Raw genomic sequence first — 13,677 nt, forward strand, 5'->3', positions numbered from 1 at the left:
GGTAAGGGAGAGCCAGGCAAACGCTGTCTGTCTTAGGTCAGTCTGCAGACTTTAAGCGGAGGGGGGCTGTGCGCGCACCTGCAGGCTGAGATAATGCAGTGGGACTCTGCTCTGTTCAAATGAGACCCGGTGCCATAGCCGCATGTATCAGGGCATTAGCACCATGCAGTGGCCCTTGGAGAGCAGCACTCACTCTGCAGGGAGATCCACTCCTCTGTCCTGCTCCTTTCTCTCCATTCACGGCAGTCCCAGGGGAGAGCTGTGGGGTTTGGAGGATAAAGTCACAGGAAAGGTTTAAGTATCGTTACCAGAGAGTGGGGAGCCTCAGCCCAGGCAGAGCTCACCCGGCTGGAGGAGCCGCCTGGCGCCGCTGTGTCTCTGGTGGTTGTTACACCTCTGTGAAGGGCTAGGTGGAGTGAAGCTGAACTCTTGCAGCTGTCTGTGCCCAGGAAGTGCAGGGCTGAGAGCCAATGGACCAGGTCCTGTGAGCAGGCCCCAGGTCCCTCTGTGCTGCCCCCACGACCCCTGCACTGTCTGATAATGGAGTTTCTCCCTGGCCCCGGGGTGGCCAGATGTCTCGATTTTATAGAGACAGTCTCGATTTTCGGGTCTTTTCCTTATATAGGCTCCTATTACCCCTCACTCCTGTCCCGATTTTTCACGCTTGTTGGTCTGGTCACTCTACCCTGGCCTTAGGCCCAGCCCCGATTCCAGGCACAAGGGTGCACCCCTAACGGACAGCTAAAGCTAGGAACCTGCCCTGGTTCCCACTAGCTGCAAACAGCAGCTCTGCTCCCTGTGCCAAGTAGCATGCAGGGGCAGGGCAAGTCCTCGCTCGGTTGGGCCTGCCAGCAGCCACCCCTGGAGGGTAAGCACAGCGGTAGAGCAGGACTGGTTTGCTCTGTAGGCTTGTTGCAAGTTCTCCCTGCAGAATAACACATGGGAGAGTTCCACTGTTAGCTGGGCTGAGCCACGGTGCATGGGCGTGCGTGTGCGTGTGCGCGTGTGAGGCTCCTCCGGGCACGGGACTCTGTCATGACCTCCTTCTCCTCCCGCCCACAGAGACCTAACTCACTCCGACACCGACTCCTCCTTCCTGTATATGAGCGACCATCAGCGCATCCCAGGCTCTGCTCCCAAGCTCCTGGCCGCCAGGCCCCCCCTGCTGACCAGGTCCTCAGAGGAGGCGGCTTCAGGCCACCCTGCCGGCTGCACCCCGACCTCCAACGGAGGCAGCAGGCACGGTGAGGCCTCCTCACTGGGGACGTTGCAGGAGCAGCTGGCCGAGAGCCCGGTGGTGGCAAAGAAGATGATGATGCTGAACCATGGTATGGAGAAGTCCGCCAGCCTCGGGGAGATCAGCCACCCGACAGCGGGCAGGCAGAGCCACTCTGATTCCTCCCGCTCACACAGCCCCAGCTCCACTGAGCCTGACACGCCCTCCCCCATCTCCGACTCCAGGCCCAGCAATGCTAAGAACACCCGCATCCCGCAGCTGGCTGCCAAGAAGAACGCCGGGGAAGAGGACAGCGGCTCCACGGGCGAGGAGACTGACTCCAGCCAGGGCAAGAAAAAGTTCCCCCTAAAGATCTTCAAAAAGCCCAAGAAGTAGGAGGAGGAGGAGGAAAGTGAGCCACCGACCCAATCCATTGGGCAGGGAGGGGTGGGGCCCAGAGCCACGGGCGAGGGCATCTTCCCACCCCTTCCAGGAGCCACATGGGTGGGGTGCTTGCGACTGCCCACCCCTCCTCCCCACCCCCAGAAACTGTCTGCCTCTCAATCAAGTCATGTAAAATCTGCAGGGGGAGGAGCTATTTAAACGTATTTATTTCCTGACATGGAAACCAGCTGCCCCTTCTGCCTCCCTCCCGTTCAGTAGCCTCCTGCTTTGCTGTGCATGGCTTCTCTGCCTCCACTCGGCCACACGGCAGTTAGGGTTTGTTTAATGGGCTTTGATTTTACCCCTTTCGGCTTCTTTGGGACTCCTGCACGTGTGGCTACTGCTCAGCTTGAGAACCCCACTGGGGAGGGGTCCCTCTGGGCCAGACCCACTGCTTGCATCTATGCACCCCAGGGCTTTGGCTTCCCTCTCGCCTGGGCCGGGGCAGCGGCTCGGGGAGATCAGGGCCTAGTCCTGGCTACTCAGGGTTGAATCCGCTGCGATCTCATCGGGTGAGCTGCCTTGTCTGTGGCTTTGCAGTCTCTCAGGTGGGCAGCGTAGGGCACTTTGGGACAGACGCCCCGTGGCTGGGGTGACTGGAGGCGGATGGGGCTTATGCGTTTTTGGCAGGGGAAAGCAGAAGGCGCATGCCAGCAAGCGGGTTCAGGGGTTTGCGTGGAGAGCGCGCAAGGGCCTGGCCAGTGTTTCTGCATTCAGGAACTGTGGCCAAGTCTATTCTAGGCACTGTTTGTTTCTTTAGCTGGCTCAGGGGATGGCTGCAGCCTGCCGGGTGGGGGCCTGCTCGGTGAGGATCCCCCAGCAGGCCCTGCTCTGTCTCAGCCTTCCCAGCCTCTGCAGCTGGAGCTGGGCTTCCCTCGGCCAGGGCCAGGCACTGGGCAAAGAAAATCGGGTTGGGGGAGGCAAGTGCTGCGAACCCCAGAGCAGCTTCCCACCAGGTCCAAGGGCCGCAGGCCATTTGGGGACAGCCAGGCAACTTCACTGAGCTGCCTGGGTGAGTCGGGCCAGGATTAGGGCCAAAGGCTGGTCTGCAGCTCAGGGCCCAGAGGACAGGCTGCTCCCAGGGCCTGGCCCCAGCGGGTTAGGGGTGAATGAAATTCCCCTCAGGAATATTTGGGGGAGGGGCTGAAATGGCTTGGGGCGGGGGGGGTCGGCTCTGCTGTGTGCCGGGCTGTGTCCGAGGAGGGACTTAGCGGTCCTGCCCCCGGGGGTGGTTCTAATGCTGCCAGGCCTCCGGCACATCCTCCCTGCTGTGAGTGCTGGGGGAGTGCCACAGCGGGAGCAAAATGCCAGGCTGGGGGCGCTCAGTGGTTTCCAGGCAGGGACTCCCGGGGCAGGCGGAGTTCTTAACTTCCCAGGGCAGCTTCAGGCAGCCTGCGTCTGCCCCTCAGGGCTGGGCTGCTGGGGTCGCAGGAGCATGGGGAGGATGACGCAGAAAAAGGGAGCTGGGGAGGGGAACCGGAGCTGTCTCTTCGGCTGGTGGGACACCTGCTGCGGCCACACGGCCAGGGAGGAGCGATCGGCCTCAGCCACGTTCTGCTGTGCCCCAGGGGGTTTCCCTTTGCAGCTCTGCTCCCTGTTCAGACTAGAACCAGGCCGGAGGGGCCAGCAGACGAGAGCCCCCCAGTGCCTCCAGCTAGAGCAGTGTCGGTGATTGATTGACCCACTGAATTGCTACCTCCACGTGGACGGCTGGAACCTGTCTGCAACCTTCACTTGAAGGAGAGCACCCAGCCCTCCCTGCCTGTGCCCTGCCCCCTATGCCCGATCCCTCCCCTCCATCCCAGTTTGGGAGGGCCCAGGCATTGGGCCCCAACCAAGGAGCCCTATGGGGCGGGGCCTGGCATTCTGCCTGCTGGCTTGTGGAGGAAGCCTGTGTACTTGGGGGGCAGGGTGTGGTGGGGGGAAGCAGGGCTCGCTGCAAGGATCCCTGGGGAGGGGAGGGCTGGCTGGGGCCTTTGCTTGGAGCTGGTGTAATATACTGGGTGTCGCGTCTCCAGGAAGCAATGAGATGCTTTAGAGCCAGTAGCTAGACGATTATTGTTGCTTTGAGAGAAGTGAAAAATCCTCTACATTGATTAAGTGCCTGCGATTCCTCACTCTCCTGCCCCCCTCGCTGCTGCTGGCCACCGTGTCCCCCGCAAGCCCCAGCAAGAGGAGCCAGCCCCTCATCCTGCTGGACGGGCAGCAGCCAGCTCGTGCCAGGTAGCCCGGATCACATGCCCTTTCCTGACGGTCCATGATGGGAATTACGCCAGCTTGGGGCTGGGCCCGATCCACACAGCTTTGATTGCGCTGAGTGGTTTCAGAGCAGCTCTGCTGTCTTGGGAAAGGCCCCCACACCCTGCTGAGAGCAGCCTCGGGGCCTTGCCTTGCCGCAGTGCCCACCTCCCTCTCAGCAGTGGTTTCAGGGTCCCGGGAGGTGTGTAGCCCAGGCCTGGGTGTCTCACAGCCCACCCCCAGCAGGCCCTAGTGCTGTGCTGCTTCCTCCCTGCTCCGAGCATGGCCCGTGGGCAGGGTGCCCCAGCTGGGCCTGGCGCCTCATGCCGCTGCTTGCTGGAGAAGGTGGTGCCATTTATAGAGCAGCGATTGTGCCGCATCTGCCAAGTCGAATTTTTTTTGTCATTTCATAAAACTGTTTTCAATCCAATAAAGCATGTAGATTTTAAGCGAGGGGCTACGGGTCTCTTCTTGGCTGGCTCAGGCGCTGTCGCAAGGAATGGGTGCCCGCCAGCCTGCACCGGGCACGAGAGGTCAAGGCTCAGGGGCTGCGAGGCCCCCACGTGCAGCTCCGCTGCCTGTGCACTCCCTGGGCACTGGCTGGTTTGCAGCCTGGTATGATCCCCGCAGCCCTTCACCTAGATACACACCCTGTAGTGGGGGGCTGTGGGGGTGGAAAGAGGCTGCTGAGGCAGCACTGATGCACTGGCGGAGGCTGGCACGGTTACTCTGAAATGTAGCTGGTGGGGCCCCAGGGCAACATAGCAGCTGGTGCCATGGGGTGTGCACTAGCATCCCCCCCATGACCTGGGGCTGGGGGGATATCTCACAGCAATCACACATGGGGGGCCAGGACTCTGGCTGCTCCCCCCCCCACATCACTCACGGGGGTGTGACCTTATTAATGAGTCAGCTCTGAACACACTGCCAACTGTCCTGCCTCTTCCAGCTGTGGCAGGGGCACTACCCCCCCCCCCATGCCAGGCCCCTTGGGGAGTGAGGGCCTTGCTCCCAGCAGGCCAGGCCCAGGGCAGCCTGCACCATGACGAAGAGGCCCTGTAGCTGCTGGAGCCCCCGCCCCTGAATTCGCTTGGCCTTGCCCCAGAAAATCCTTGCACACCGCCCCCCCCCCCCGGGAGCCTGTGCCTGAACTGGGGAGGGCCGGGCTGGGCACGGCTGTGGGCAGCCCTGGTGCAGGAAGCTGCAGAGATAAGTTCAATATCAACCTGCCACTGGCAGGGGGGGCTCAGACCTGGCCTGTTCCCCCGCCCCAGCCAATCGCCCCCAGCCTAGTTCTTGGGGCAGCTCGACCTGGCCTCGGGCATACGGCTGGCCCTGAGCCGCTGTGGCTGGGCTGGGGATACAGCAGCTGTGGGAAGTGGAGAGCTGGAGGGGTGCCCTTGTGCCAGCAGGTCTCCTCCAGCACCAAGGGGTCAGCACTCAGCCCCCAGGAGCCAGCGGGGCACCTAGAGCGCCCAGTTCCGGGAAAGGGCTGGCACTGGCCCCTGCCCAGCAGGCAAAGCTCACACCCCTCCTCGGGCAGCTGGACTCCAAGCCCTGGGGAGACGCCTCCCGCCCACGGGAGCCCAGCTTCAGCCTTTCTCCCATTCACTGTGCGCTGACTCAGGGCAGGGAGGCACCCAGCACTTCATACACAGTACTGCAGCCTCCCAGTGATTCCCCCATCCCTGCAGAGTGTGTGTGTGTTGGGTGGGGCAGGGAAGGGCGGTCCATGCTGCCATGCAGATCTAGACCCAGCTGGATCATTGCCCCCCAGACTGATGCAGCCCCACACAGGGACCAGGCAGCACCGTCCCCATGGCCGCCAGTGGGGCGACAATACGAGACTGGCCCGTTCTATTAGGGAATCACCAAGCCTTTATTTCTGCAGCAGAGAAATCCCAGCGGCTGGAGACCCGGGGCCCCCAAAACCCAGCTCCCTGGCAGGGCCGGCCTGGGGAGAGACCCCCTCCCCCTGCATCTCGCTGCCAGGACAAATCCTCACCTCTGCCAGCCCTGCCCACAGCAGCTGCCCCCCACATGTGGGCAGTTCCTGTGGAGCAGGTGAGGGCAAGGTGCTTCCCAGCTGTGCACCATGAACCTTGTGCTGCCACCAACCTGCTAGCCCCAAGTCCTCACCCCTGGGGCAGCCTTGGGCTGTGACCCTGCTGGCCACCACCTGGCTGAGACCCTGCCAGGAGCTGATTCGAGCCATGGCTGGGTTAGCTAATGGAGCAGTTGGCCTGAGTGCCCAAGACAGAGGAGGGGAACCCAGGGACTAGACCTCGTGGGATTGGCAGGCGCAGAGCCAGAGATGCCCCCACCACAACTCTCCTCCCCAGGCACAGCCCCCAGGAGCCCGGCCAGCCCCCGGCACAGACGCTAGTGCTGGGACAGCAGCAGCCCAGCCTTGCTTCAGTGCTGGGGAATCACTTCCCGCCGAGGGTGCAGCTGGGCAAGGAGCACACAGCTCTGTCCACGCCCCAGGGCACCTCTCTGTGTGTGCACCTCTCTGTCCACGCCCCGGGGCGCCGCCCTGTCCACACACTTCTCTGTCTGTGCCCCAGGGCACGCCGCTATCTGCGCACTTCCGCACCTCAGAGCAGCCCCATCTGCGCACCTCTGTCCATGGCCGGGGGGCACCTGCGCACCCACCCAGCCTTGTGCCCAGCTGCGCCGGGGGCACGTGCAATTGATTCTCAAGTACAATCCTTTCCCTGTGGTTTTAAGAAGGTTCAGAGGCCAGGCCCCTCTTGCAAAGTGCCCAGCAGCTGGCAGGCCACAGCCCTGAGCAGAGTCCTGGCACCCCCCTGCTGGCACCGCTGCGGCTAGAGAGCAGCAGATTCCAGCCCAGCATCGTCTCCTGCAGATAAGGGACCAGCTGCAGCCTCCAACAGGATCCAGGAGCACCGGCCCGCGGCCTCCGCCTGGGAGGCTGCCACAATGGAGCCAAAAGCAGCTGTCTGGAGCGGCGAGGGCAGTGACCTGCCTGGAGCCCCTGTTCTGCTGCCCAGCCCCGGCCCCTCAGGCCTTGCTGCTCCCCTGGGGCGGGCTGGCGAAGTCGCTGTCCACCAGGTTGATGGTGTAGGGGACGTCGATGACCTCGGCGTGGGTGGTCGCCGTGCGCCAGGAATTCAGAGGGTGGATGGCTTTCCGGAACCGCTGCAAGGAGGGCGGGGGTGAGCTAGCCGCCAGGCCCAGCCCTCGGGGGGAGGGGTGAAGGCAGGGAGAGCCAGGAGCCAAGCCCAGCCCTCAGGGGGAGTGAGGGGGAGGCAGGAGCCAGGCCCAGCCCTCGAGGGGAGTGAGGGGGGAGGCAGGAGTCAGGCCCAACCCTCGGGGGGAGTGAAGGGGGGGCAGGAGCCAGGCTCAGCCCTTGGGGGGTGGGTAGGGAGCCAGGTGCCATGTCCAGCCCTTGGGGAGAGTGGGGGGTGGAGCCAGGCCCAGCCCTCAGGGGGAGTGGGGTCCAAGGACTTGCAGGGCGGGGGGCTGAGGCTATGACCGCTGGAGCACAGCTGCAGCATTTGCCCAACAGCCACAGGGGTGGGCCACGGGGCTGGGAGCCCGAGCCCTGTCCAGAAAGGACAAAGCAGGGCCCAGCAGGGGCTTGGGCCCAGGGGCCCCAGGTGGTGAGAGATGGCAGGTTCCAGATCCCAGCATGCCCCACTCTGCAGGGTGACCCCCCCCCCCAGCCCCCACAGCTGGGAGCTCCCAGCTCCTTCCAGCCACGCCCTGTCCTGCCCTCCCCACCCCTGGGGGAGCCGGATTGCACAGGGGTCCTGGGGAGGGCAGCTCGGCTCCACACTCACATCCGTCAGCGTCCCCGACTCCCTGCAGATGGCCACGAGCGCCCAGAGCGGGATCTGGATGCAGGTCACGGTGCCCATGCACACGCCCAGGGCCTTGCCCCAGCGCGGGTAGACGTAGGCACCGTAGTGCAGGGACGTGCTGTACATCTCCAGGAAGATGTAGATGAGGATGAACTGGAACAGCAGATCCGAGCAGCCCAGTCAGACACCCACAGCCCTTCCCCCGCCATCCACACCCACCTCTTGCAGCAAGGGGCCTGCCCGCCCCCACCCCAGGAGGTGCCCAGATACCCGGAGGACGGGGGTCACGAAGACTTCCAGAGCTTGGTCTATTTGAGCTGTGCAGGCTGGAGCCACTAGGGGGCAGTGGTGCAGCACTGTCAAGTCTGGCATTGCCCCGGGGATGCCGAGGGGGTTGCAGACTGGGACACCAGGGGCCTGCACGGCTCCATCTGGCTGCCAGGTCAGGAAGGCCTCCGAGCAGCTCAGAGCTTCTGCACCAGAGTTGTCCCGGGCCTGGCGATAGAGGCAGACTTTGCTCTTGCATCACGCAGCTGCCCCTTGCGCATGGCATGGGGGCCTCTTGGGCAGGGCCGGTACCTACCAGCAGCAGGCATGGTGTGATGAATACCCAGCATGCCTTGAAGTAGAGCACCAGCTTGCTGCACCAGGGCGGGCACCGGCAGATCATGTCAACGATGTCCCGACAGAACTGGTTCACTCCTGAGATGGGGACAAATGGGAGTTTAAAGAGGAGAACATCCGGTGCCGTGGTCACCCCCTGCACCAGGCCTACGGCATCCCCAACACTGGGCGAGCTCTCCGGGGTACATCAGCAGGCTGCCCAGAGGAGGGAGCAAGTGGGGCAATTTGTCTCAGGTCCCGGGCCCCGCAAGGGCCCCCACGAGAATATAGTATTCTATAGTATTGCAACTCTTTTTTATGGAAGGGGCCCCGGAAATTGCTTTGCCCCAGGCCCTATGAATCCTCTGGGCAGCCCTGCACACCAGGGCAGGGCTTGGACGGCAGACCTCCCAGCAACCCCCAAGGGCTGCAAAGAGATGCTTGGTAGCTCAGAAGGAGACGCTCTTTCCAGGTCAGCAGTTCCAGAGGGTGCTAGAACCGTTCTCTGACCCTTCACCGGAAACGTACTGCCCTCCAGGGTGGAGATCAGCCAGGGGCCACGGCCCTCTCTGCATCCTGTACCAAGCATGCGGCTGATGCTTGAACAAGGTAGGGTGGTGTTGCTGTGAAGCAGCTGCCACATCGAGCCCCAGAGGCGGCTGCATTTCCGCGGTGGGCGAGGAGGGAGTTTAGTCCAACACTCTGGGATGCGCCGAGCTCTGGGTTGGGGACACTCACCGTAGAAGAAGGCAATGCCAATGCACATGAAGAGGGTGATGATGATGAGGCCGAAGCTGGTGCTGTAGGCGTCGATGAGGGTGAACCAGTAAATGCCGCCCTGCAAGCAACAGTGCAGTAGGCACATGAACATGGATGGGTACAGGTGGGGAAACACGCCCAGCGCCTGCCATGCTGGAGGGGCAGCCTCTGTTCCCATGGACCCACCACGGGGTGCTTTGCTTGCCCAGCACGTGGCCAGCTGAGCCACAGGCACGGCCAGCCGTCTCCAGCCCGAGTGCAGCACAGCTGGGTGAGCACCCCCCAGAACCCCCGTCCAGTGGGGAAAGCCCTGCCCCTATGCCAAGCAGGCAGTCGTGGGCTCCTGCCCCGAGGCCGATGGCATCTGTGGGCTGGAGACAATTTGGCCCCAACAGCCGGCTCCCCGTGGGAGGCTGAGCTCTGCCCTACCTCGGTGATGAGCAGCAGGCCCAGCAGGTAGAAGATGAAGCACAGCGCGCCCAGGAAGAGGGTTTTCCGTCTCCACCCGCGCAGGGCCGGGAACTCGTCCAGCATGGCCGTGGTAATGCCCTCCATGTTCCCGAACTGGGGGAGACACGGGGGGTCAGGGCACCCCAGGCACCAGCCCGTAGGCACTGCTGGTCTCGGGATGTGCGCTCAGCGCCCCAGCACCCTGCTGAGCGTGTCCCAGGCCCCAGTGTGGAGTGTCTCCGGGACACAGGGGAGCACCCCACACATGTGGGGCTAAGTCCAGAGGGAGCTGGAAAGGGTCACTCCTGACTGCCTGTCCGACTCAGGGTGGCGAGGATTCCCCCTGCCCACCCTCTCCAAGGAGCACCCATACCCCTGCCCCACCACATGCTCCTGCCCCACTCTCTCCAAGGAGAACCCCACACCGCTCTCCCACCGCATGCTCCTGCCCTACCCCTCCAAGGAGCACCTGTGGCCCACTGCATGCTCCTGCCCCACCCCTCCAAGGAGCACCTGCTGCCCCACCGCATGTTCCTGCCCCACTCCAGCAAGGAGTACCCCCTGCCCCCTCTATAAAGAGCATCACAACGTGTCCTGGGGGAGGGTGCTGACACCGTCCCCCATGAACCCAGCTCTGCCGGAGAACGACCCCCTGGACCAGCAGGATTTGCAGATGCCTGGGTGAGCGGTGGACGCTGCTGGACCATGTGTCCAAGAGGCAGATGGACTGATGGGTGGCCGAAGAAGCTTCTCTGCATCGCTAGGGGCCAGCTTGTCCCAGATCCATGGCCAGGCGGGCGACACCTCTGCGCTGCAGGGAGGCGAGGGTCCTAGAGGCCAGTGACCCCCAGCAGTGAAGGGAGGGGATGTGTGAGCGATGACCTGCCAAGTTATACCTACCAGGGTGTCTACTCCCAGCGTGAACATCATCAGGAAGAACAGGACCGACCAGAAGGCAGAGGCAGGCAGCAGAGCAAGGGCTTCTGGGTAGGCCACGAAGGCAAGTCCAGGACCTGCGGGGGTGGAGGAGAAATGGAGAACACGGCCTCAAGCAGCAGCACAGCCCAGCAACGTTCACTCCTGGCCAGCGTGTTTCTACCCCGGTCTAAGGATAAGGCCTTTGTCTGCAGCCACAGCCTAAGGCCTAAAGCCTAAAGCCTTTGTTGGCTATCTTACAGGACTTACCAGTAACGCTGGAGTCGGGGGGCGTGGCCTCATCCAGAAGAGGCGTGGCCTCTCAAGATTTAAAGGCCCTGGGGCACCAGCTGTGGCTGGGAAACCCAGGGCCTTTAAATCAACCAGGGGCTCCCAGCTGAAGAGGTGGCTGGGAGGCCCCCGGGGGGAACCCTGAGCTTTGTGGGGCTGGGGCAGGGATTTAAAGGGCCCAGAGCACCTGCTGCTGAGGGGAGCCCCAAGCCCTTTAAATCCTGGCCCCTGCTCGGCTGCCGGAGCCGTGGCCGGGATACAAAGGGCTCTAGGCTGCCCGCAGCCGTGGGGAGCTTTGAGCCCTTTAAATCCGGGCCCCTGCGGGCAGCCCAGAGCCCTTTGAATCCCGGCCGCAGCTCCGGCGGCCGGGCAGGGGCCCAGATTTAAAGGGCTCAGAGCCTCCCACGGCTGCGGGCGGCCCAGAGCCCTTTGAATCCCCGCCATGGAAGCTGATGCGGTCCAGCACGGCGTACTGGCTCTTGCCGGTACGCTGTACCGGATGGGACCGGTTTACTTTCACCTCTGGCTATCACCAGATAAAGAAACTTAAGGTGGCTAAAGAAAACCCTGTTTGACAGCATCTGTCTGGCAAGAAATCACTTCTCAATAGTTGTGGTTGTGAAATCCCTGTTTTTGTACTGTCTGGGCATTACTGTCCCCACTTCCCCATTGTTTATCTGTATGGTCTGTCTGGTTCTTTAACTGTTTCTGTCTGTTACATAATTAATTTACACCTAGCAAAAATCAATCAAGGTGGTGAGGTAGGATTGGTTAGAGAATTTTGTTACACGATGTTAGGATCGGTTAGTAACATTTTACTATAATGACTGGTTAGGATACAGCTAAAAAGGACTCGTTTCACTATAGAAACTGGGGTCCAAACGGAGGTTCTTTGGGAACCAACTCCAGGACACAGCCCCAAAGATCAAAGCTGCCAGACCTCAGCACCCTGCCAATGACGCCGTGTAGAGACTGGAGTTCCCCAGATGGACCTGATCCTGGCTGGCCATCAAGAAAAGTTCATGTCTGGCTTGGAGTGGTGACACTGTGTGTCGCGTGTGCAGTCCGGTTTTGGTGATTGGTAATAGATAGAGGTTATGTAGCATATTACTGTGTAAGGCTCTTTTACTGGGAAAAGGTCCTGCACACCTGCAGTAGTATACACCCAGAGCCCTGCGGATTGGGTCCGGGTGTGGGTACTTGCACAGACCGGGCTAGTTACACCCGGAGTCCTGCGGATTGGGTCTGGGTGTGGGTACTTGCACAGACCGGGTTAGTTACACCTGGAGCCCTGTGGACTGGGTACGGGTAGGTGCTTTTGCCTGGACCCTATGAATTGGGAAAAGGTGGGGTGCCCTAATATGTGCACATCACACCGGAGCAAGGGCAGCGTCAGCCAGTGGCCAGGGCAGTGCCAGTGGCAGCCCCTGAAGGGAATGTCAGCCGGGGTCCTGGATGCCCTGGGCCGGGACACATTCGAGAAGGGTTGGGGTGAGGGCAGTGCATTAGACACTCCAGCAGTGCCCTGCTGGGACGCCCTGAGGGCAGGCTGCACCCCTCACAGGGCTGGGCCTGAATCGTCCCCGGAGCCACCTCCCGCCCCATCTCCCAAGGGTTAAAGGCCAAGTTTTAAACTCAGCTGCCCAAAGCTAAGCTTCTAAATCCAGGGCAAGGAGCTGCCCGATCCTCTGGGGGAATGGAGTGAGGGCAGCTCCTGCTCGAGGCCCAGCTGGCCTGATCTGGAGAGGAATTGGCAGCAAGACACCCCCACTCCCCCTGCCAACATCATTGGGGTGAGCACAGAATTCGGCTGGGGTGGGGGAGGATGGGAGGCAGGTGCTGAGCAGGATGGTTTCACCCAGGCAGGACATACAGTCGGCCCCCCCGTACCTGAATCGGCCACCTGCCCCACCGGCACTCTCTTCCTCCACGCCATATGGCCCAGGATGGAGAAGATGGCGAATCCAGCGAAGAAGCTGGTGCAGCAGTTCCCGATGGCAATAACCAGGGTGTCCCTGTGGGCAGCAGAGCAGGGGTGGGTGGGAGGTTGTACAAGGAGTTGACAGGAGCCTGGGCTGCCCCCCCTGGCCCAGGATCTCTAGCACAGAGACCATCAAGCCTTTGGGATGAGATGTTCACACCATCAAGCAGCTCCCCATGGAGCTGACGGTGTGGCAAAGCTGCCAAGGAGCTGGGACCCCGGCTCCCCGCCCCAGTGGTGGTAGCCCGCCGGCGTTCCCAGGCTCCCCTATAGCTCGGCTGGCAGGACCTGGCATTCAGGAGCAGAAGTTCACAAGTTCCAGCTCTGGGACAAGAGTAGAGACCCAGGTGGCTCTGGAGTCATCATGGCAGCAAAGACACATGCCTCCCCTCGCCCCCCCCAACACAGCTGGGCATCCTCCCCTGCAGCACGTGTGGGGTCACTCAGGACCATGCTGCCTCGGCCCCACCCGGCCTGGCCCAGAGCGCTCTCTGGCCCACTCGCCCGCTCACCTGATCACGTTGTTGTCGAACTTGTTGTAGGAGGCCATGGAGAGTAGCCCCCCAAAGCCAATGCCTAGTGAGTAGAAGATCTGTGAGGCAGCATCGTTCCACACCTGGGGGGGCGGGGGAAGAGCTCGTTGGGAGCCGGCTCCTTCCTCACCCCGAACATGCTCCTTGCGGGCTGCTGTGCCCACCGAATGCAAAGCTGGGGCGCCGTCTCCCGCCGCTGCCACCGCGCCTGCTGAGCGCAAAGCCATCCCGACGCTGACGCCACGTCCTGCCAAGCGCAAAGCCGGGGCGCCACATCCCACCGCCGCCACCGCACCCACCGAGCGCAAAGCCGGGGCGCCACATCCCACCGCCACCGCACCTACCGAGCGCAAAGCCGGGGCGCCACATTCCACCGTCACCGCACCCACCGAGCGCAAAGCCGGGGCGCCACATCCCACC

At 62.5% G+C, this 13,677-nt stretch overlaps 2 protein-coding genes across 5 annotated transcripts in view; one reads left to right on the forward strand and one right to left on the reverse strand.

Moving 5' to 3' along the window:
* STIM1 (stromal interaction molecule 1) overlaps positions 1-4,347 on the forward strand; it is a 174,623-nt gene extending 170,276 nt beyond the window's left edge. For all 4 annotated transcript variants that reach the window (XM_075061860.1, XM_075061861.1, XM_075061862.1 and 1 more), the window contains one exon: positions 1,063-4,347. In XM_075061860.1, coding sequence (XP_074917961.1) covers positions 1,063-1,612 — 550 coding nt within the window. In that variant the 3' untranslated portion in view covers positions 1,613-4,347. The remainder of the gene's footprint in view (positions 1-1,062) is intronic.
* Positions 4,348-5,761: 1,414 nt separating this feature from the next.
* The window catches only part of LOC116817215 (sodium-dependent proline transporter-like), a 44,746-nt gene continuing 36,830 nt past the window's right edge, over positions 5,762-13,677 (reverse strand). The window contains exons 11-18 of the mRNA XM_075061895.1: positions 13,237-13,597; positions 12,634-12,758; positions 10,438-10,550; positions 9,517-9,651; positions 9,067-9,166; positions 8,309-8,427; positions 7,705-7,878; positions 5,762-7,060 (exon numbers count right to left, since the gene is read on the reverse strand). Of these exons, the coding sequence (XP_074917996.1) occupies positions 6,923-7,060; positions 7,705-7,878; positions 8,309-8,427; positions 9,067-9,166; positions 9,517-9,651; positions 10,438-10,550; positions 12,634-12,758; positions 13,237-13,597 (1,265 nt within the window). The 3' untranslated portion in view covers positions 5,762-6,922. The remainder of the gene's footprint in view (positions 7,061-7,704; positions 7,879-8,308; positions 8,428-9,066; positions 9,167-9,516; positions 9,652-10,437; positions 10,551-12,633; positions 12,759-13,236; positions 13,598-13,677) is intronic.

This window comes from Chelonoidis abingdonii, chromosome 1 (genome assembly GCF_003597395.2).
Source record: "Chelonoidis abingdonii isolate Lonesome George chromosome 1, CheloAbing_2.0, whole genome shotgun sequence".
Lineage (NCBI taxonomy): Eukaryota > Metazoa > Chordata > Testudines > Testudinidae > Chelonoidis > Chelonoidis abingdonii.